A 22,440-nucleotide genomic window follows, 5' to 3' on the forward strand; every position below is an offset into this window, starting at 1 on the left:
AGATCTAGGGTCGTCGGTGGCTGGCTGTGTCGATGGAGAAGTGCCGGAGGAAATAAAATCGAGCCATCTTCTCCAGAGAGAGAGTCGGTTCGGTGATAGATTAAAACGCCAGGCAGAGCACGGTCGTGGTGGATGGTGGAATAGGCGGAATGTAATAAAAGCGGGGTGGCATATATCCAGGCTTTTCGAACGTCTGGCCCAGACCTTCGAGTAGCGTGTATATCGCTGAAGAGAAAAGGACACAGTTCACACCACCACCTGCAATGATCTCTCTCTCTGCTTGAAGCTCGGAGGCATAAAACAGACTTAAATTACTTTCTCCCACTTATTCCCGCTCCTTAAAGATATTTCACGCTTTTAATAATGCACAAAGACCGGTCGGAGACTGCGGTGCAGATTCCACCCAGCATTACTTTCCTCCCACCGCAGATTCACTCTCGCTTAGAGACGGCTCGAGTTCAGGTTTAAGTGCTCTCTCTCCTCGCGCTTAAAAGTTCAGAATTCATTTTTATCATTATGGACTTTTTCGGGTGCTGATTAGGTGGCAGTAAAACCATGATTTGTTTATTACCCTACTCTGCTTGATGTGATGATGATGGAATTCCGTAACGCTGAAGATTTTATAGGCAACACGCATATTGCTTTCACTTTGGGCCGGTTTTTCGCTCTCCTCGTCATCCATCTACATAAAATCCGTGGATGGTAGTGGTTGATACTTTTACTATAATTAGCGGTTCATCTCAAGGGTAATGCATATATCAAGGAATTATAGATTAACTCATTTAAAGTCATCTATTATATTATTATATTTTTTTAGATACAAATTTTACAAACTCAGGAAGACCATTTAATAAGAAAAACGAATAAGATTTATATTAAGATTGCTGTGAGGATGAAATGCGGAATGCTATATGATTGTGCTGACATGCAAAAAACATGGGAATGAATGATGTACGTTTGTCCTGGTGGAGGACGCATATTTTGTATATGTATATAGACTGCATGCGTTATTTGCTAAGAGCGAGTCTCCACCTGTTGAATCCCCACTTGATCTGAAAACGGGTCTCCATTCACTCCATAAAATCGCAGACTCAACTTGCTCTCACTTTCTCCACTTTCTTTCTGTTTCTTTCTTTCAAAGGAAAACTTTGTCCAATGATGTTGCCGTTCTCAGTCTTCCAGATCAGAATAAAATCATCCTGCCATTTCTCTGCTCGTTGACTCCCTTGTGAGCTTTAACCTTTCGGCAGGCAAATGATGTATGCATCACCTTTTATTATTATTTCCTTCCACTACGAGTTTGTGCATATTTATATAAATAAAAGCCATATAGCTAGCAGTGTGCAAAATAGATACATCTGTAAATACACATCTATATGAAATATTTATAAGGATGATAAGAACCTTATCATAAGTTGAAATTATTCAGTAATTTTAAGCAAAAGTAAATATAAGATTTTTCTATAAATTATTTTCCAGAACTTAAACCAATTCAACTGTGTTTAAAGAAACGCACAAAATATGTGCCATGAATACAATTAACTCAAAAAGTGGCATAAATATGTATGTGCCAAGCTTGCATGATTATTATTATGGCGAATTCATTTGCAAGTGTGACAATGGAGACCTCCGTAAGTCTGTTGACATCGTCTGATCTCCATCTATGCCGGCGGAAGGGGAAAGCACACGCACTTGATTTTCTCACCGTGATGGTCGAGACTTTCTCTTCCTTTTTCTCCCTCTGAGGGGTTGATCGTCCGCTGCTTAGGTGGCGCCCCGATATGAACTTTCCATCTCCGCACACTTTCTCTTTGTTCACAAAGTCTTTTTATGATGTTCTTGTTCCTGCAAATTGTGTAGGAATACATTACAATTTGTTTAGCAGTTTGTTAATCAGTAATAAAATGTCTAATCTTATTTTCTATTTCAGGATGGCTCCGGTTTGGACAAGCCAATTTTCAAGCGTGTCGCTGTCGTAGAATATTTCTTTGATATCATCTACATGGTTCATGTTGAAACCGAAGCAAAGAATGGGAAGCATGCAGGACAGAAGCGTACGTATAGAGCGGTGAGTATTACGTAATGATTTGACTTACATACTCATGCTGATGAATTTACCATTATAATTGAAATTACTTGAATGCATTACATATATAAATCAATACAGATCACGGAAAAGTACGCATTTCTTCCACGAGAAGCCGTAACCAAGTTTCTACTCCAGTGCACCGAATGTCAGAAGCGAGGGAGCCCTGGGATCGAATCGACAAGCACGGGAAGTAGTGGGGGCAGCCTGAGTAAAATTTTTGCAGTTGACAGGTCTCTTTCACCTCTCAGCCCAATTGCCACGGATCCCGCGAGCACGCCACCGATCTCCTCCTACTCTGAAAAGAGTCCACCGTCAGAGTTTGATATTAATTTCAGCAGCCTTCCCTTCTCAACAACAACAACGAGAAGGACGCTGCTGCCAAGCTACCTGGCGCATGATGAGTTTGCTGAGGAGAGGAAACAAAGCAGCACATACGGCGGCGGAGATGGATCTACGCAAGATGAGCATGTTGATGAGGTAAGTTGAGCTCACCCGGATCCTTTCTCATTTTATCTTGCCTGCTTTCTCCCACACTTTCGCCAGCAAGAGTAAGGCTGCACTGCTCGCATCAAGACTCGCGTTGGCCAAGCGCTCCTCACTTAATTCATATCTCCCATCACTTTTTTATCCCCACTAACCACCACCGCCAAGGGAACGAGCGGAGTGATGTGCACAAATGAGGAGAGAGCAAAGTCGTGACAGGGAAAAGCAGCAGCAGGAGCAGAGTCGAGAGTAGAGTTTCACGAAAAATCTAAAAGCATTCCAACAGCAGCCCCTTTTCCTCCTCATTTTCCTGCTCCACTTTCCCAACTGCTCGCACTAAGCAGAATTCACCTTTCTCCCTCTCTCTCTCTCGCTCCAACGGGAGAGCCGCAGCAGTCGGACTAGGCAAATATGGGAATGGGAGCGAAGAGAGAGAGCGAGAGAGTAAGTAGAAACGTGGCATGGCGTGGTAGCGATAATCTCTCTCCCTTCACTGCTGCTGCTGCTGCGACTGCTACCAGGAAACCACGGAGAAGGAGAGACTATCATTAAACATATAAAGTTTCGTGCTCATCAGGCGAACGCGTGGAAATTCTGTGTGACAGCCAGGACATTAGAGTTTGTCCTGGCTGTACCAGACTTTGGTACACCAACCTTCAACCAAAAAGGGAGGACAACTACTACATGGCTGGAGGAGGATGGTTTCCCTCTCCTATTTCTCTCTCTCTCTCTCTCTTTACTTTCTCTCCCGTGGAAGCTATACAAATACGCGTTTCACTAAAGTAATAATATGGACGGATGTTGAGAACTTTCCACCAAAGCTGCTGGCTGCTGCTCTCATTCTCTCTCCCTCCGTAACTCCCACTTTGCCAAATGTGAGGAAATGAGTGGGATGGCGTGTTCATGTGGTGTAGTGTTATCCCCGAAATGTCGGGATGGTGGCAGTAGTGAAGGGGTGGCTGGCTGCAGCGACGACAGAAGCTGACTGATGTGATGGTCATGGATGATGGTAATGCGGAATTCAATCTAATGATAGAGAGACTGACGGCGAGGAGGAGGACGACAAGCCAAAAGGTAGCTCTGTGCTTTGGTCGTCCATTCCGTCCTCATTGCCAGAGACCTGGTCTGGCAATAGCAACTAGTTAACGTGCATGGCGATGAGGAGGTTGACGGTAATAAGTGTTGCTCATATGTAGAGTAGGAACAGCAGTCATTCATCTCCTGACTACGCCTTCTCGTCCTCACCACCATACCGCCACCACTTTATTTAATTGCAAATGATCGTTCGTCCTCCTCCTTCTCTCCAGTCCAGCAAGTCGACGGTGAAAAAAGCATTTTCCTCTCTCGCTCCCGTTTCGCCTTCCGAGCAAAATCTCATCGGGTTTGCTGGAGGACAAATTCCCTCTTTCCGCCGCCCCCTCAAGTACGTATAATGTCCATTGAAAAGCACAGGTACGCAGAGCAGAAACATGGAAAGCGTACGAACAAAATAATTATGAAGCAGAGATTCCATCTGGATTACAAATATGCAATCTCATTATGTACATTTGTTACATTTTTCGACGCATTTTCTTCGTCTGGAGACATACAACGAAGCCCCAACGGTTTTGCCATGTCTATCAATGCATCCCTTCCATCCATCCATCGTTCTTCGCCATTTTTAATATTGGGCAGAGAAAGAAAGGTGAAAGCGCACACACGCAGAGTTAATAACAACGCGAAAAATAATAGAATGATGAAAACTTTACTTGGCGTCGTCTATACAAGTTGTTGCTGAGGATGCAAGTAAGGTGTACGCGACGTACTTATTAGTGCACAGGCTGCAGCAGTCTGTTCTATCCTGATTGCTGTCTGCCAGGAGTTCTCATTCTCATCATCACCCACCATTCACTTTCTCCGGAGCAACCCCACGGTGGTGATCGAATGGCATAAAGTGGTACGCCTTTCTTCTCCAGTCTGAGTCAGACACATGAAAATGTCAAATATCAGGTCGAGGAAACGAAATGGGTCTAATAATTCCAAAGGCACATCTTCTCCACCAAAAATACTGAAAAGGGCAAAGCAACTCGATGATATGAGGATAAGCAATAAAGGGTGGTAACTGCCCGTGGAAGGGAACTTTATTTGATATTGTCATTGCACCAATATTGATCCACCACCACCAAAAATTGGGAATGTGACCAGGACAAACGTCCACGTACAGTTTCTTGTTCAGCGAAGACGGACACTGTTTACAAAAAATATACATGTATATGTACGATCCAACACATGGTGACATAATGCCATTTTATGATAACTAATAATCACTGCTCGTAGTAAATTTTCTGACGAAAGAATTTTTTTAACTACTGGAAAATAGTCACATACTTCGTTCATAACAAGGCAGCACAGAGATACGTAAATGCATAGTTATAAAAATCATATTTTACATTTCAGCTAATGTAAAACAAATGGGCATTTGTTAGACTGAGGAGAAGTCCATAATTTTTCATTAGCGTTTGCTTAACCAGGCATTCACAATGGGAGGAAGGAGGAGAGCGGAGGTGACAACTACTGTTCTGGAGATTAGAACCACCCGAGATTACCACTTGAACACTATCTCTAGAAAAGAATCAGCCATTACTGCACTTCCCCCAGACAAGGAAAGAGAGAGAGCGAGGACGCAAATCATTTCTGATTTCAAAGCAGTCGTGGGAGGAAAAGAAAGCGGGTTTGCAAAGAAAGCACGAGAAGAATGGAAGGAGAGAAAGCGAAACTGCGAGTGAGAGTGGCCGAGGAGGAGTGACACCACCACCACCACCACCGGGCGGAGAGAGAGAGGCTCACTCCCAGTGAAATTGGATACCTGTTGCCTTCCTCGTCGTCTCTCTCTTTCTCTCTCCTCTGCAATTCCACTCTCTCCAGCTTTCACCACCACCATGCGACTCGCAAGGTTGAAAATCCTAATGGGAATAATGCGGGCATGCTGAAATTGCTGCCCTCCTGCCAGCCCGATGTGCAAACGAATGACTTCCTTCTGCTCGAAATGGAGAAAACTAAAAGTTAAAGAAACCCAAAAAGTAAATCGTGTGCACGCCTCAACAACTGTATGCAAACACGTATCCACTCTTTCTTCTCCCTTCCTCCTGCTCATCTTTATTTCATGGAGGTGCATGCATACGCATGACCTTGGGTTCTGTTCCCCTCTTACGCTTTCGAATATTATGCAACTTTCGTCTTCTATTGTTACTCTTTTTTAACGATGGGAAATCGTCATGGGTTCATAAAACCAAATGCATGCGTACATTGGTTATTGCGTGGTTGTAGTAATCCCACAATTTTGAGAATACAAGTGTTACTATCTGCGTACTTATAAGACCTAGCGAAAAGAGAAAGTCAACCACAGAGTGGAATTCATGAATAAATTGTTATTGATAAATAACACTAAATTAACTGTAGAAAGAGAGAGAGGGAAAGATTTAATCGATAATTCGTCAACGAGCTACAAATGGTACGAAAGGCTATATCTTATAAACGTAGATATGTTGGAGTTACTTTGCCGGTTGTTTCTTTACTTGGATGGTCGACGTCGACGAGGTGAATTAATTAAAAGGAGGACTTTTACTGGGATTGCCAATGCATAGAAATGTGACTGAAGTGCTATTCTTTGGGACATAATTGGTCCCAACCTCAATTTACTTAAGTTCTTTCCAACTAAAACCGACAACGCTTTGTCTAAGATGTAAACATTGCGCTTCTAATTGTTGACGAGGGGATTGTTTAATTGGACCCCTCGTACGTGCATGATGCCAACTATTGCCAACAGAATAAGATGTATTTTGGGGATTTGGTCTGTTAGAATGATTTAGTTTGCCGAGATTCTTAATTTAACCATTCTGGAATAAAATGGTGTAATTTCTGTACCGTTCTGGTGAACGTTGTAGTGAGTGATTCAAGAATTTTGGTAGGAGCACAGACTACAATGCAAGAAGTTGGAACATGTTGCTACGAGTTTTTGGGGCTGGTTTGAGGTAGATGAAAACAACAGATCCTTAGCACACGGTTAACTCAGTCTTAAGGCTGCTGGAAGTTGGCAGGAGGGATTTGAAAAACCAGTTCGTTATAATTCCAATCTAGCGGAGAACACGACGGCTTTATGCGAATGGGTTTATCCATACTTGGATCGGAATGGTTGCAGTCAAAGTCTTGTTTTTAAAAGAAAGGTGGACCCTGAATTCTTGACAGTCTTGTTTGTGTAGTTATTATAGATTGTTGGGATTGTTGGACCAAAGTGGATGCTGCAAATAACGATGGTTGGTATTTGGAAGAGATGAGCTGGGGGTGTGGAATTATATGTAACCGACGAAACAGTCCAACCTGGCGACGACAACGAAAGTGATACCTTTTGGCACCTCCTTTACAACATTTTTAGATCCAAATCCCAATCTTTCCTTCACATTCCAGTCAGTAATACAAGGCGCAAATTTGAGTGCAAAAAGTTCTTGACTATCTCCAATTTCGTGTCCCTCGTCGCAGCTATGCTGGTGGCTTTAGCTCAGCCATTCTGGCTCGGCATCTGTATTTTTTCTAAAACCAAGTGACTCACACGCGTTTTTGTATCTTTGGTTGGGTTTTTGAAGAAAAAACTAAGAAGCCATGAAATAGTATTGCATAAGTGTGTACATGCATACACCAAGAGTACTACGTATGTGTATATTTATATGTAACTCGGCTTGTGACAGAAGTACATATGTATATACATATGTTCATATACATTTATGCGTCCATATATTTTTAGCAAGAGTTTGTTCAGTTAATGACGAGTCGTCTGACGAGTTTTGATATTTTCAATTAATTTTCATACATTTTCAAAAATCATTAAATTAGCTACCAGTGGGTTTTTGCTTGGGAATTTTATTAGAGAAATTTGAGGATGTTTAAAATGCAATTGTGATATCGAATTATGGACTTCAGCCAGTTGAGATTCTTTTTTTTATAATTTGTTGCATTACTTTGATGCCCCATCCAGAAGGTCGTTTTAGGCTGAAGAGAAACAGATTTTCGACACCGAATGTGTTATTTTATCCTGTGATTTGGCAAGATCCTCGGTCTCATGAAGTGTAAAACCCAGGATGGGTGTTGATAAAGAAGAGAGTTTTCTGGACTGAAACCGGTCTTTTCGTGATGAGAGTGCTGTGTTGTGTTGCTTCTCCTGCTCTACAACGCACATACATAAACCCCAATCTCGGCTTGGTCGAAGCCCACAAGCGAGAAGACCAACGAGGATCCACTCCCAAATGACTAACTTGGAATTAGGGGTGAAATTACCTACTTCGCTTGATTATAGTCAGCAGAACCCTCTAAATTATACTTCAAAGAGCCACGAGCCTATCGTTTTCCTTGATTGTCGAACAGCGACCGGATTTGCAGGAAATGTGAATGCACGAGGGTCGCACTCGTCGTGGTTCTGTTCTCCCTTTGCCAGCTCACGATGATGCAGCAGTGTGTGGCACGAACTGGTAAATTGAGGGCAAGTTTGATATATGGGCAAGAGTTGGTCGTAGGAACAATCTCCAAATCAGGCTGGAAAGAGAGAGAGGGGTGCATCGGCATGGATGTACATGCAGTTTTCTGATCTGTAGGTTGGGTTCCTGCTAACTCTCCTCCGCCAACGTTTACGAGAATGAAAATGAAAACCTAGTTATTATCCACTCCTACATGCATGCGAGATCAAACTGTGGAAATGTGAGGGTGGTGAGGATTCCGTGCTATTAGATGAGACGAATGCAGATATACGTGGGTACATGTGCATGATGACCAAATTTGAGAAGCCTCTTGAAAGAACACGGGCTGCTGGTGTGTAATGAATGTGAATATTTAGATACGAATGCATGTACGGACGAAGTAGTACGGAAGAGATTGTTTACACCCATGGCGCCACGGGTAGAAATGATATCGAGGACACTAGAGGAGCAAAATTGATGCTGGCGAGGGCGCATCTTCTTCTTGGAGATAAAAGCAGAGGTTAAGTCAAGACATACAAATTGTGAAGAAGAGGAAGCGACCGAATTTCTGGGAGGGTCGTGGTGCAAATCGAGGTAGACACAGACGGAGGAGCTTCCGTCTTTGGCAAAATGGGAAGTGGGAACACGAGAAGGGATTTGGGAAGTTTAGCTGGAATTGGAGGAGCTGTGGCTGCGTTGGCGAGGCAGGCAGGCAGGCAGGCAGGCGGGTAGGGGTAGATTAGATGGATGGTGAAGAAGCAGAATTAATGGAAAGAAAGCAGAGAGCGAGGAAAAGAATTCGCGAGGGTATTCTTTCTAGTCAGCATCACTACTGGGTATTCAATTCATCCATCCACCAACTCTGCTCACTCCGCTGGTGTGTATGTGGGGGCTCAAGGAAGAACAAAAACGAACCCATTTCTTTCTCGATGCTTTGTCATGCCAAAAGCCCAAGCCACTTGTTTCCTTCCTTCCTTCGGTCTCCTCTCCTCCTCCTCCTTTCTCTCCCAGGCTGACCGTAGTAATCAGTAAACTTGGACTCATCGACGTGGGCGCGACGCTGCCTCGACGGCACAATAAATGAGGTGGGGTAGAGGAAAGTCAGGCCACAAGAAGAGCGAGAGTGGGTCTTGGAAAGCATTTTCTCAGCAGTGAGCTGCAGAGCCGTCGTGCTATATGCGTACCTACGTACGTCTATTCCTTTATAGAGAAAGCGCATACATTGACATGTGTGTGCGGCTTCTGTTCGCTCAAGGAAGTGAAATATCGAATTTTGAGCCTAGAGAAAGGAGAGGGGACTCTCCTGGATGTGAAGCATTGTCGTGGGAGTAATGATAGCTGTGTGGTGCTGGTGAGGACGAGAGGAGAGATAGCGTAATATGAAGCCTCCACTTACTTTCTCCAGGAATAGAGTTCACTTTCTCCATTTACATCAGAGAGATGGGTGTTCCATCACCTCGTCCTTCTCTCTGCTGCTCATCTGTCTTACACGCGTGTCCTCGCCAGTGGAACTAGAGGTCAGAGAGGTGAACGCGGCGGTCTTTCAATCCATTCTTTTTTTGTGAAAGTAATTCGTAGATTGATGGAGATCTGGTAGGACACGATGGACCGAGTGGTGGTGGTGGTCGTGGAGGAGAGGATGTGTGTGGCACAGAGACAGAGACGATGAGATTTGGATGTCTGGCTGGCTGGCACATCACCACGAGAAAGATGGAGGGATTGTGGGTCGGCAGGGTCGTCAAGCAGATAAAAATGGATGATTCACTTCATACTCGTCGCGTCTCCTCTCTCGCTCTTTCTCCTCCAGCAAAAGTACCTCTTCCACACTCCTAACTAGTTCTCGGAGGATATTTGATTTCCTTCTCGCACTGAGTGAGCTTTGTCGAAATTGTTTTGGTTTCATTAGATTCTCGGCAAAAAGCAGTTATTAACCCGAACATCTCACGTACGCATGCATTTAAATGTAGGAGAGGCCAAAGTATAGTCTTAGTGACTTTACGCCATTCCAAACCACCACCCAAATCTCATAGTCGTCGTCGTCGTCGTCCTCGTCGTTCACTCTTTTATTATACACACAAGACAAGAGACGAGAGGCGAGGACGCTGTATATTATTAGATGGCAAAGAGGTCTTTACATATTCCATTCCACAGACGACGCTCTGGTAAATTGCCTCCCCGCCTGCCTGCCTCTGTCTTTCTGTTGGGAAGAACTGTTCATTTGATGAAAGAGGAAAGTGCAGCTGGTGAGGGAAGTGATGTGTTATTTTGTAAATACGACCAAACTGTTTGCCTATTTCTAAACGAGTGAGCAAAGACCTGCCTGACCTGACATCAGGAGAAAATTGCGTCGTATAGTGCGCCATATATGCAGAAATAAGCAGGCGGCGTCTCTCTCACTCTCTCTTTGGCAGTACGTACGTACATCTACATGGATTCTGATAATATGCAGGAGACTTCTTTCTCTTGTGGGTTCTCTGCGATCTGGTTCGTTCGTAACCTTGCCAGCGTTCAATGTTCCACAGCCCACGGTATAACATCAGCACTGCTGAATAAGTAAGCATTTCGGAGGTCTGAGTAATGGAAGAGGAAAGCAGTCGTGGAGGAGGCGAGAGCACCATACGTCGCCCATGTCCATGTTTTGGTCATATATAAGTGACTGAACGACTGGTTGCCACCGAGAAGGGCGGGCAGGCAGGCAAATGAGTCCAAGTACAAAAGATATAGGAGCAGTTGTGATAGAGGAAGAGGGACCAAGTGGAGTTTCTCATGACCGAGTGGTTGGTTGGTTGGTTGGATGGTTGGTGCGGCTCAAGTGGAGGAAGTAAGACTTGAAGTAAGACTTGAAGCGAGGACACCGCACATGGTAACAAGAAAGCAGCAGGAGGAACGTGTGTGTGTGGTGAACTCGTCGTCGTCGTTGGGTACAAAAGAGAGACAGGAAAGACCCGGAGGAACAGAAGAACGCCAACCCGGGTCTCAGCAACATCGCCACCACGCTCTCCTCATCAACATTTCATACAGAGTCGCAGTAGTACTGCTTTCCTCCATCTACTCCTTGGGTCGAACCGTTGTGTTCCATCGCCCACCACCGCTCCTCTCTCCATTTCTCAGAAGAAGAGGCAGAATATATACGGCTTATCAGAACCAGATTCCCACAAGTCAACCCTTCATCTCATTTCAGAAAGCGAGAGAGAGAAAGAGAGACGGACGCCGGATGAGCTAGGAAGGAACGCTGAATGGTGGTTGTTCTTCACAAACAGGAGACTACAGCCTACCCGTTTTCCCCCTTTGTCAATATCTGGCCCAAAGTCACTTGAGCCTACTAAAACAACAAAGGTCCTCACTTCCTCCCACAGTGAGAAGGCAGAGAGTTCTCCTTATCACCCGTCAGCAGAAGCTGTATAACAAGGAAGGAGGAGGGATCCGGAGAAAGTCTCTTACCTCGAGAGAAACAAAGGCGTCTCACTCGGTACAAGTTTTCTCATCTCCAAGTCTCAAGTAAAACCAGTCGCGGCCGTTCAGCAGACAACTCGTCATTTTGGGGGCAGGATACATATATAAAGACCTCACAGCCACGGAATGACCTCCATGGTGAATAACTCACTCGTTCCTTCCTTCGCAGCACACTCACCACTCGCCAACTTTTTCAACTTCTTGCTTCTCCAATTAGTAAGTTGTCGTCCTCGCTCCTCAAATTTTCTTGAAAACTGAGCAACCCACTATCACACAAGGACAAGGCCTATCTTTGATGTATTTCAAGATTCGGCACTGTGAGAGGACGTCCTCCTGTGAAGAGACCAAAATTGACTTGGTGAAAGTCGTCGGAGAAAGCAAAGGCTCACAAGTTGAGTAAATTTCCTTATACGCCGCACACGAATTCAATCCACACCCATCAACTGTGAAATACTTTGACGAAGAGAGTTGAGTGTGAAACAGGTGTCTCAATTTCTCACTCTTCTTCAAACCCAGCAAACCAACCACCCCATTACCGAGAGTTGAAAACTTTGCTCTCTCATTCTCTCTCTCTCTCACTCTCTCTCTCTAAGGAATCTGGTTTGGTCGTGATCAAAAGATTCTCTCACCTCAGAAGAGGGCTGAATATTACCGTCGTCGAGTCAAACTTGGTTATTATCCTCGGATCACTTATTATACTTGAGCATCCAACAAAGGTAGAGTCCTTCTTCATGAATTTATTATGATCATGTGTTGTAAATGACATTGAAAAGTTGAACGAGGACCCATCAACCAGAAGGGAATCCAGGTGAGGCTGCGTTTTAGTCTAAGGATGGACATCTTATGGAAGTAACTCTACACCACCTCAAATGCATAATATTCAACACGTTTTATTCCATTATCTAAACAGATACTGGTCCTCATGCTCTGACAACGAATGTGCATACATGTGTAGTCCGGCAGTGTGTTTGGTCATGGCTGTGAGCTAAATGGATGATGTGGGACCTCATTTTGTAGGCAGAACATTCATATCTCTCTTCTATTCCGATCTAGCAGCACCAGCAGCAGCAGCGTTTGCTTATCTCGTTCGATTTTGCTCGTTCTTTGGTAAATAAGATGGGAGGAGACCACTAGCTATTAACTACCACTGCACTCTGGAACCACACACATACATACACATATATAAATACGACTTATACGTAGATGCATAAATGGGGTGCAAGCAGATCACCCCGTTCAAATGTGTTGTCAACCTTATCATTCGTTGGTGGCTTCATATTTCATTCAATGGTTGGTTCGTGGTGGGGGTTAGTGGTTGTGCAATGAAGAGAAGGTTTGTTGGGCTTAAATTGAGTCGCTGCTTATGGTTGGTTCGGTTTGATTGTGCTAGTACAGCGAGAGAAAATAAAGGGTTATTTTACATACGATAAAGAAGGTCGGTTGACAGAAAGCCCAATTCTCAATACAGTTTAGCTCACTCACTGCTCATTTCCGTGACGGACGGGTCAATTGGTTTTCGTCTCCTTTTTGGTGAACAAAATATGCACTTTGAGATACATACATAAATACATCTATGCATACAGGCAAGAAAATCATGCATATTTTGTGTTTCTATCAGGCTGAGACAAAGACTTTGGTTCGTTCCCTCTTCTGAAGTAGTCTTCTGGTAGAAGAACAATATGTTAAATCTTTTCTTGAAAGGAAGCTGCTTTCGTTCGTGGTGTCTGGTGTGGTTGTGGAAGTCTGTGTCATCAACTATTGTTTTGCCGTCAGCTCCACCGTGGTCTCATCATCATAACATTATCATCATTCCCACACACAGTAGATGGATGGATGGGTGGATGGATGGATGGACGATGGTGCAGAGAGCTGAGAACAGACTTTAAATTGTATTGCTGTATACATTAAGCAAAGTATGTGGAGACGTCAAGAGTGATGAGTAGGATGCAAGAAGGAATACATTAGAGTCAAGTCTCGAGAATAAGAAACAAGTGATTACGAGACCATGATGATGATGATGACTGTGTTGTTGTTGTTGTTGAGGACGACGTCGAGTCAGTGGGATGAGATGAGCATACCGACGATAGAAAGATTCCAAGAAGCACCAGAAGAAGACCGTGTGCTGTGCCGTTCTTTCTTCTCCCTGCTACACGTATTATTTTATTATCATCTCATCGTCCATACCCATGAACTTATCTGCTGCTCTGCTGCTGCTCTCCTTCTTTGATTTCGTTCTTTGACTCTTTGTCGAAAAGAAGGCCGAGGTGGAGAGAGGAGCAGCAGATTTGAGCAGATGTCTATTATGATGGGTGTGAGATCAGCCCATACATTTTTCTTGCTCAACTCATCCTCCTCTCTCGACTCGTACATATCCCATGCAGCGTCTTTTTTCGCTCTCGATGGTAATATATGAGATTGGTGCATGGTGTGTGGGGCTAGAGTCCCTATTATTACAATGAGAAATAGACTTGGAACTTGGCCGACAGTGCACTGCTCAATCTCTTCTGTTCTCATAATACATATCAGAATCGGGATTGATTGCATACTGAATCCAAGCCAGGAACGAAGGAACGAGTGAGTGAAAGATCTTATACTTTGCTCGCAACCAGAAGTGAGCGGTGCATAGTGGGAGTCATTTTGGAGGAGGGAGTGACACGGCAAAAAAAAACTTGGGAAATGCGGCGGATAAGAGCGAGACGACGAGGAATGAAAGGAGAGAGTTTACGAGAAGTTCAGGTTCTGGCAAAGGCAAAAAGGAAGCTCGAATAGTTGGATGGACTTTGCCAGGCAGGCAGGCCACCGCCTAACGAGGCGAGCCACACACGAGTCGCAGTCACCAATTCTTCTTTGGCTGATGGCAGAGGTGATGCTGTTGCATAATAATAAAATGTACGACGCCACACCAAAAAGCAGTGTGTATTGTAACGTCAGGCAGGAGCAGGCAAGAGAAGGAGGCGAGAGACCAGGAAAAAGATTTCGTTGGGATGATACCACATTTCTTGGGTAATATATGACTCCTCGTGTGTTTTATGTTGGATGGAAGATCATCAGCAGCAAAGAGTTTTTCCTCGCAAAGAAAAAGAGGTACTCCTCGTACTTCACTTGTTCCATCCATTCTCAGCCTAGCAAATACATCTTTTTCGTCTTCTTCTTCTTGAGTATCTGGTTCCTCTGAGACCACTCACTCGTCCAAATTCCTCTCTGTGCTCGCTCACTCCTCTCTCCTTCGTCTTGGGTCTGTGGATGATAAATTCAGAAGGAGTTCCTCCATCAAGGAGAGCGTCACATCATGCATGGCACGATATATAGGAAAGAATCGTGGTTTAGCAGGAATGGGTGAAGCATTCGTCTCATGCACTTATACTGCATGCTGATATAGGAGGAGGTGGGTGTGAGTGGGTAACAACCACCATGTCAAATCGCTCCTAGCTGATCTCGAACATTTTATCGAGTTGGTGGTGGAGCAGAGAAGAACCGGCTGCATGGGTAGAAAAGTAGGAGAGAGAGTAGTCGAGGGCGCACTTTGGCTTCTCCCAGTGACTGAGTGGTTGTCGACCAACGCTCGTGTGTCCAGCAGAAGGGCGAACTTGCTTTTTCACTTGAGAACACTTTCGAGGAAGAGAATAAAATAATAAAAGCAAGGACTCGTACCCCTTCTAATTCTTATAACTTGTCCTTCCTCGTTTCAAGGTGAGCTTTCCTTACCGTTTTCAGCATAAAGAAAGCATTCGCAACATTGCGCAATAAAGCGTGACATTGACAAGTGGTTTTATTTAAGCAGAGTCTGCCGTTGTTGAAAGTTATTTGATCCGAGTAATCAATTAGCACTCATCATTGAGTACTAATTTCCTAGAAATAACTTGAGAATTTTCATCCTTATCGAGTAAATAGTGAGCTAATATGGTCACAGTGGTACAAACATTGGGCACTAATGATGTTGTCCCTTCCTTCAGCACGAAAGTTGCCCAACTATGTAGCATCTCGGATCATTTTTTTGTGTGTGATCAACGCGCATCAATCACATGCACACACAAAAACTTTTGTGACGACCTAGTTTTACTCCGTGCCGCATTCATCAGTATCAATATCAGACGCAGATATCAGATTTATTTGCAAAAAAGCATCCTTTTAAAGCCAACCCTCGAATAATGCTTGATTTAATAATTGCTCAACTTATAAAAAATAAAGGAAATCAATTAAAACTTGTGTCCGTATTTTTGTGCAGTTGCTCGCGATTGAGAGGAAGGAGCGTAATCGAATGGTGAAAATGTCTCACTCCTCGAGCCGGAAGAAACTGGTGCCCTCCAAAGTGAAGGTGAAAGCAAGAGGCCCCACAAGTCGGGTAAGCAACTGCTCCTCTCTCCTTTCGCTTTGCTCACCTCCTCGAATTTACAGAGATATGAAACTCGAGTTAATTTTTTACACTGCTTCCTGCCTTCTGGTAATTCATTTCTTGGCGCATTTCACATTCGACTCGAGCATATGCAGATCCACATGAGTAGCATAACGTACATATTTAATGCTTATTACTTCAGAGCGGCTGAATGTTTCAGCTGCACTTCAATTTTAAAAATGGCATCAGGTTTCTCATTTTTGCATGCAAATAGTGATCATGCATTGTCGCGACGGCACAACCGTGCAGATACAAATGTAAACATTCTTTGAAGACCTCCACCAATGGTAAGAGAAGAAGTAATGGGATGTAAGATATCATTTTACACGTTTGCCATCAATACACGTCGGTAGCTAAATAGATGTGACAAGAGACACTCCTTGCCTGAGTTGGTGCGTAGTAGTTAGTGGATCGCCCAGACTTTATTCGAGTTGGGTATTTAACAGGATGGAATTTTAAAGGTCGGGTGCATTATGTTTCTGAGAGGAAATAACAATGACGCTTTGCTTCTGCTGGAAGGATGTGAGTGGGACTTGGTTGGTTTGTTGACTTTGATACCAAAGGGCAATTTGAAGATGGACAGCAGACGTGAGAGGTGGATGAGAGCTGACCATAAATGTTCAATGAGGGTTTGTAAATTGCAGTTTTAGAATGCGACTCCCTCACTCAGCCATAGCCGGCCAACCAACCAGTATATTCTTATGTATGTACAAATGTATGTATGTAGCATGGTCATGTTCTTCCTCTTCTTGCAAGTTTCGAGACTGCTGCATCTCACATCACTTTTTATTCCACCACCCTTCTCGACGACTACTTTTGTCTGTCGGGCTTCGTCTTTGTATGTGTTCTAAAAAACGATAGTGCAGCAGCAGTGGTGGTGGGAAGAAGGGGTTCAGTTCAACGGGCACTGATTTCTGTAGTTTACCACTTGGTAACTGGAGGAGAGTCGCTCCTTATCTGCTCCATTGATTCTGAAGCCTTCTGCATACTCCTCTCCTCTCAAAAAGACCGTGGATTATCAACCATTGTACTTTATGGCGAGAGTGTTTTATTCACTTGCATGTACGGCGGAGGGTGTATTATAGACTGTCGTCGTTGTCCTCCTCCTCCTGAATGTTGGGACGACTCAACCTCTTGTCAAGGAGGAAAGGATATACGTCTTAAAGACGGGATGGTAAACTGAATGCATTATTCAATCATTTAGACTGCTTCTCGTTTTCGTCTCCTCCGACCAAGCAACCTCTCAACCTTCGATCAAAGAGAAGTAAGTTTCTTATCGGGTGGAGGAGATAGCAGCGTACATGTAGATGTGTTTAGTTCCTCTGCTTTACAGAAACGTGTTGGTCAATCCCTAAATCAGAGCCAAAAAGTCAGGTTTGAAACTACTCGCATGTGCACTCATCTCACAACCACTATCACTACCGCTGCTCTCTTGTTCATATACGTACGTACTTGTAAATCAGTTTGGTTTAAAAGGCAAAGTGAGGCGTAAGAACTTGTTATTAAGAAGTAGACCAGAAGCAGTGGGTACGTAGCGATAGTATTGCTCGTATGCAAATATATATTGTGAAATTGTACCTGACACTAGCAACGTGTGCCATCAAATTATTAGTTGTAACATGCAAGAGTTCTGCACACTTGTACCCGTCGCAGTGGTGTCACGTCTTGTGTTGGCGTACGTCCAGTCTTGCCTTGATTTTAATGCTGGATTTCCCGAGAGTAGATGGATGGATGGATGGATAGATGATGATGAGAGACGGATGATTGTCTGAGGAAACGATAAAGGGAATCCATGTCCCAACCAACGGCGGAGAAGACTCGTTCTTCTTCATCTGCGGTATTTTCACAAAAGTTTCGGGTGCAGCTGTTATTGTTCCGTGATATACTTTCCTCTTTCTTTACTGCCAGTTATGAATATGAGAAAATATACTCGACGAGCGTATGTATCACAAGTGTGCTCTTTGGTAGCAGTCAGCAGAGAAAATTTTGTGCTTGGCTCTCCCATGAAAGTGAAGGATATCGAGGTCTCTCACTCCCACCAAAAAATAAAACCTACTTTAGATAAGCTCGGTCGGACCAAGAATTGAGTGCGGGTGCGGAGGACTGAATGATATGATCCAAGAAATTTCCAAAGAATTCACCTCCTTCAACTTGCCAGGTCCTATGACTGGAGCCACCCAGTTTACTTGTACTTACGTATAAGACCCTGGGTTTCGCCCAGCTATATGGTTTCACTTTGCTGCTTAAGAAGGAACAGCCCGCAGGAACAGAACAGTGAGATGTTGTTAAGCCCTGCCTGGTTTTACTGAGAAAACAATGTTTGTAATAAAGAGGAGCGAGAAGGAAACGTCTCCAAGAGATTTTGAGTTCCAGCGAAGGAAGGAAGGAAGGAAGAAGGCGAACAAAGTATGCATCTTGCAGTATGAGATGAATCCATCGGTGCACGTAAAAGTTTGCATCAAAGCTTGCACCACGTTATTTCTACTGAATATCTATTGTCATCTTGCAAGTAAATACATACAGCGTAACTAACTGTGCAGTAAGTGAGGGGAACGAGAGGTTTCGTTTATTTCATTCCATGATCGAGGAGGAATTTATTGCATCCTTCGGTGGTAGTTCAAGTCCCAAGTTAGGAAATTGCATTTACAGTTTCTTCCCGACTAATAGCGGTGTTGGGTACGCTCCGTTCTGGGAAAAAATAGTTAGCACGGCCAATATTATCATGCCCCACACAAACAAGACAGACGCTAAAGTCGACCCCCAGTTCATGTAAGCATGTATGTACGCATCCCTTGATTTTGAAGTTTGAATAAAATCTCCACCTTTTCGTGCAATTACTATTTGCCGTCCTTCATGTTACTTAACCGTCTGCGAGTTGTGTATTATGCTGGGTGCTTTTCTCATGAAAGTGTAGAGTAAGTACCACCCAAGTGATAGGACCAGCACTATCTGCGGTGTATTTTTATTGTTTGGGGACCACCACCACCGTCGCCGCCGACATTTGGACTCCTTTCCATCTGCCCAGAGTGGTGGCCTAGGTTGCGAGTATATTACGGAGCATGGCATGACAAGAGAAGAAACTAAATGTCTGTTCTGATGGTGGTGAAAGTGAAGTCGGTGGTGGTGGCTGTCTGCGTGTTGAGAAGGGAAGCTTAGAGAGAGGAGCACGAGAAGAGTCCGTGGATGCAGATGACTGGAAAGTGGTAATAAAGAGACACTATCAGTCTACTTTCTCTTAGAGTCAGTGTCTCCCTTCTCGGTGGTTGCCTAGGATGGATGCGATGGTCTGCTGGTGCCATCATCAACCAGCTGCGACTTGGCCTGCTTCCTTTTCCACACTTCACTCGCTCTCTCTCTCTCTCCCTCTCGTCGTCGTCGTCGCTAATGAAGAAATTTCTCTCATTGTTGCTGGCTCGGAAAACTTGCTGGTTGGTAACTTACTGAACGTGAAATCGGGCACAACCAAGTCTAAGCCTCCTCCCGAAAGACCTTCACAAATTGACAACATGTAATGCAATATAAAGTAATGCAATGTGAGGCGAGGAGATATTAAAGAAGAGGAAGAGGGGAGTGTATTAACGGGAGACGACAAAAAATGAGGACGACACAAGAAGAAAACGACGACGACGAACAAACAAGGCGCCTTCATCTCGCCTCCCATACACCAGCTAGTTGGTTGGCTGGTCCAATTTTGTCGTACTCTCACTTGATGATGTGCTTGGATGGAGTGAAAGTCTGTGTTTGTACTGATTGATTTTCCTATAAATTGGTCACCGCTCTCCTCAGTACCCACCACCTACATACATTTATATTGTACATATGATATGAGAACTTGGGCATTGTTCATCTTTATGGATCCATCGTCCATCTTGATCTGGGTCCCCCCACCTAAAAAAATTGGGATTGGTATACGACGGCCGTCGTTGTTTTCATGGAGCGTGGAACGAAATTTTCTACATCGTCAAAGGTGCTGTTGAACTTTCTAGTGCATCTCTCGCTTCCCATATCCATTACCAGATTTGAGCTAGAATAGGGTCGTACGCACTCTGACTCCATGCATGGCGGTTCGACTATCCTCAATCTCCATTACTTCTCTACTCTTGGTGTGTGTATGGATGGGTAGCGTCGGTGGAGGAGCCTGGTCTGATCTGGTTTACCAGACCAGCTATGCATTTCGTATTGTTAGAGCGAGCCAGAGTTGGCAGGTCATGCCATGCCATTTGGTTGGGCTGGTAGTGGATGGCTGGTCGAGGAGAAATGATGATGGCATGAAATTTGATGTGGAGAGAGGCAGAAGAGGAATGAACAGAAGCCAAAGGATGGATGGATATTTGAAGCAACATACCTCATTTGCGGAAGAGCCCTTCTCTCTCTACCCGCCTGACTTTGATGCGAGAAAACTCTCTCCCTCCTAAAGCCCGGGTAGTAGGAAAGACTTTCCATCGTCTCCTCTGCTTTTCACTTTTGCTCGCCTTGCCACCATGGCTGGAGAACCAGAGCAGAGATGATCAAGCAAAGGTTTCCGTCCTCCTCCAGTCTTTACTCTTTTGCTTGGTACGACTCCTACTACGCTTTATTGGATGAGTGAGTGGGGTGACTCCCGAGTTCAGTTGGTTGGCTAACAACATGAAATCGCTGAAGCCATTAGGGAGAGAAAGAGGAAGTTGGAGAGCATACCAAACCCTGATGGTCCTGTCTTCCTCCGTCGAAATAATGCAGATCCGTCGAGGCGGTTTGTGTTACCTCTTGCCATGGGTGGGCGACTCCAGTTGATAATTCCATGCCAAAGCACTGCTGCTGTTACTCCACTGCCACTGGTGCCAGTGGTATCGTAACCAACGATGTTTTGCATATCTACTCGAATAAAGCACGGAATCATTAGGTACAGAACAATTTCAAAATTCATCTGTGAAATTTTTGACGCTTTTGACACCACTGTTCAGTCTTTCAGCTTATTTATTCTCAAAAGCATTGTGTGTCTGGAAGAAATTAATGAACTGCGTACTGACTCTGCCGCTTAGTGCACTTTTCTGTCCTGGTTGGGTGGTAGGAAACAAGGAGATATGCATACTTACTCAGCATTGGACCCACAAGGTTCTATGTAACGCGAGGTTTTTGTGCCATATCGTAGTCATAAATTCTTATGAACAAAATGAAGGCCTAAGTGCGCACTTATACTGAGAGTGGAGCCATGTCGTGGTCTGAGCTAAGTAGGCATAATATTGTAATGAAGTGGGCACAGGATAGCTAAACAATGGAGAAGATGCGGGTCATCCTCGTCTGAAGAGGGACGTAGAGAAGAGGAACTGACGAGTGTCCGTATGTGTATAAGGAACTGGGTCTCCATTTAAAGCCTCATTTACTAAATGCGCATTCCGAGGATAATTGCAGGGCGAGGTGAAAGGCTTCGTGTGCCGTGATAGATAGATGTAAATCAGTTATTTAGTCTGCTCTCCATGACCAAACCTCCTCTTTTTCCCTTCGACGGACGGCCGATGCTGAATTGGCTCAACTTCTTTAATCCAGCCAGAGAGTGAGAGTTAATTTGACCTGAGAGAGGAAGTGTATGATGGTCCGTGAAATATTCATTGTGGGAACGAATACACGAGTCCATATCCACATACCGACATATACACAAGTGCATTCAAGTTCCGCTCTCCTATTTCTAGTTCGTAACCAGTCGCAGTGACCAATTCTAGTCAAAGCTTGGCGGAATAGATTAATTCAACTTGCCCGATGTAGACGATGTACGTACCTCTGTAGAAATAGAATAAGCTAATGCGTTGCATTGTGTCGTGCTACTACCCTTTTCTGTTCAAAACTCGTAAGTACAACACCCAACACCTTCTCATGCTCTGAGGATGGAGGCTCATTAGATCGGGAATTGGAGTTAGGCGTGTTCGTGTGTGCGTTAATGTACTCTCTCTCCTCTCAGATTGCACTGCTCATTCCATTTTTCTCGTCCACCACAAAACGTGGTGTAAAGGCGTAATTGCACGAAGGCCTTCTTTTTATGCCAGTTCTAATGATGATGTGAGTGATCGGTAGGTAGACATACGGGGACGATGTACATTGTTTTTGACCATCGTCGGTAGTTGTGACCAGCAGATATTAAAGTCTTGCCCATTCCCTTTTAGCAAGCCACACATAGGAATCAAGGCTTTGGCAATGTTTTATTATGGCGACGGGGAGATCTCCAAGAGGAAAATTTCAAGACTGTCCATCTGTGCAAGACAACGAGTATGTATGCAGTTGGCTATTTGATGTTGATCTCATTTTCTCACTTTTTTTAAATGTTGTTGGCGACCTACACCTACCCACCACCTTCGGCCAGAAGCTTAATCCTTCTTGTGAAGGAAAAACCTGCTCAAACTTAAAGCCATTCAGTCGAATGAGTGGCTTCATGGTTATTTTGTGTTTGTTGAGCATTGTTCACTCTAAATTCCTGTTCTACCCCTTGCCAACTTTTTACACTTGACTCCACATGTCCCATATTTATGTTCTTTTGGTTTTGGTAATCGCAAACAGCGCGTTGGACC

The 22,440-nt window shown here is 44.2% G+C and overlaps 1 protein-coding gene across 1 annotated transcript in view; it reads left to right on the forward strand.

The window, feature by feature from the left end:
- The window catches only part of LOC110842583 (nucleolar protein 4), a 55,273-nt gene that overhangs the window by 16,837 nt on the left and 15,996 nt on the right, over positions 1-22,440 (forward strand). Inside the window, exons 4-6 of the mRNA XM_022088359.2 lie at positions 1,931-2,068; positions 2,168-2,566; positions 15,734-15,850. Coding sequence (XP_021944051.2) covers positions 1,931-2,068; positions 2,168-2,566; positions 15,734-15,850 — 654 coding nt within the window. The remainder of the gene's footprint in view (positions 1-1,930; positions 2,069-2,167; positions 2,567-15,733; positions 15,851-22,440) is intronic.

The sequence above is a fragment of the Folsomia candida genome, unplaced genomic scaffold (genome assembly GCF_002217175.1).
Source record: "Folsomia candida strain VU population unplaced genomic scaffold, ASM221717v1 Fcan01_Sc001, whole genome shotgun sequence".
Classification (NCBI taxonomy): Eukaryota; Metazoa; Arthropoda; class Collembola; order Entomobryomorpha; family Isotomidae; genus Folsomia; species Folsomia candida.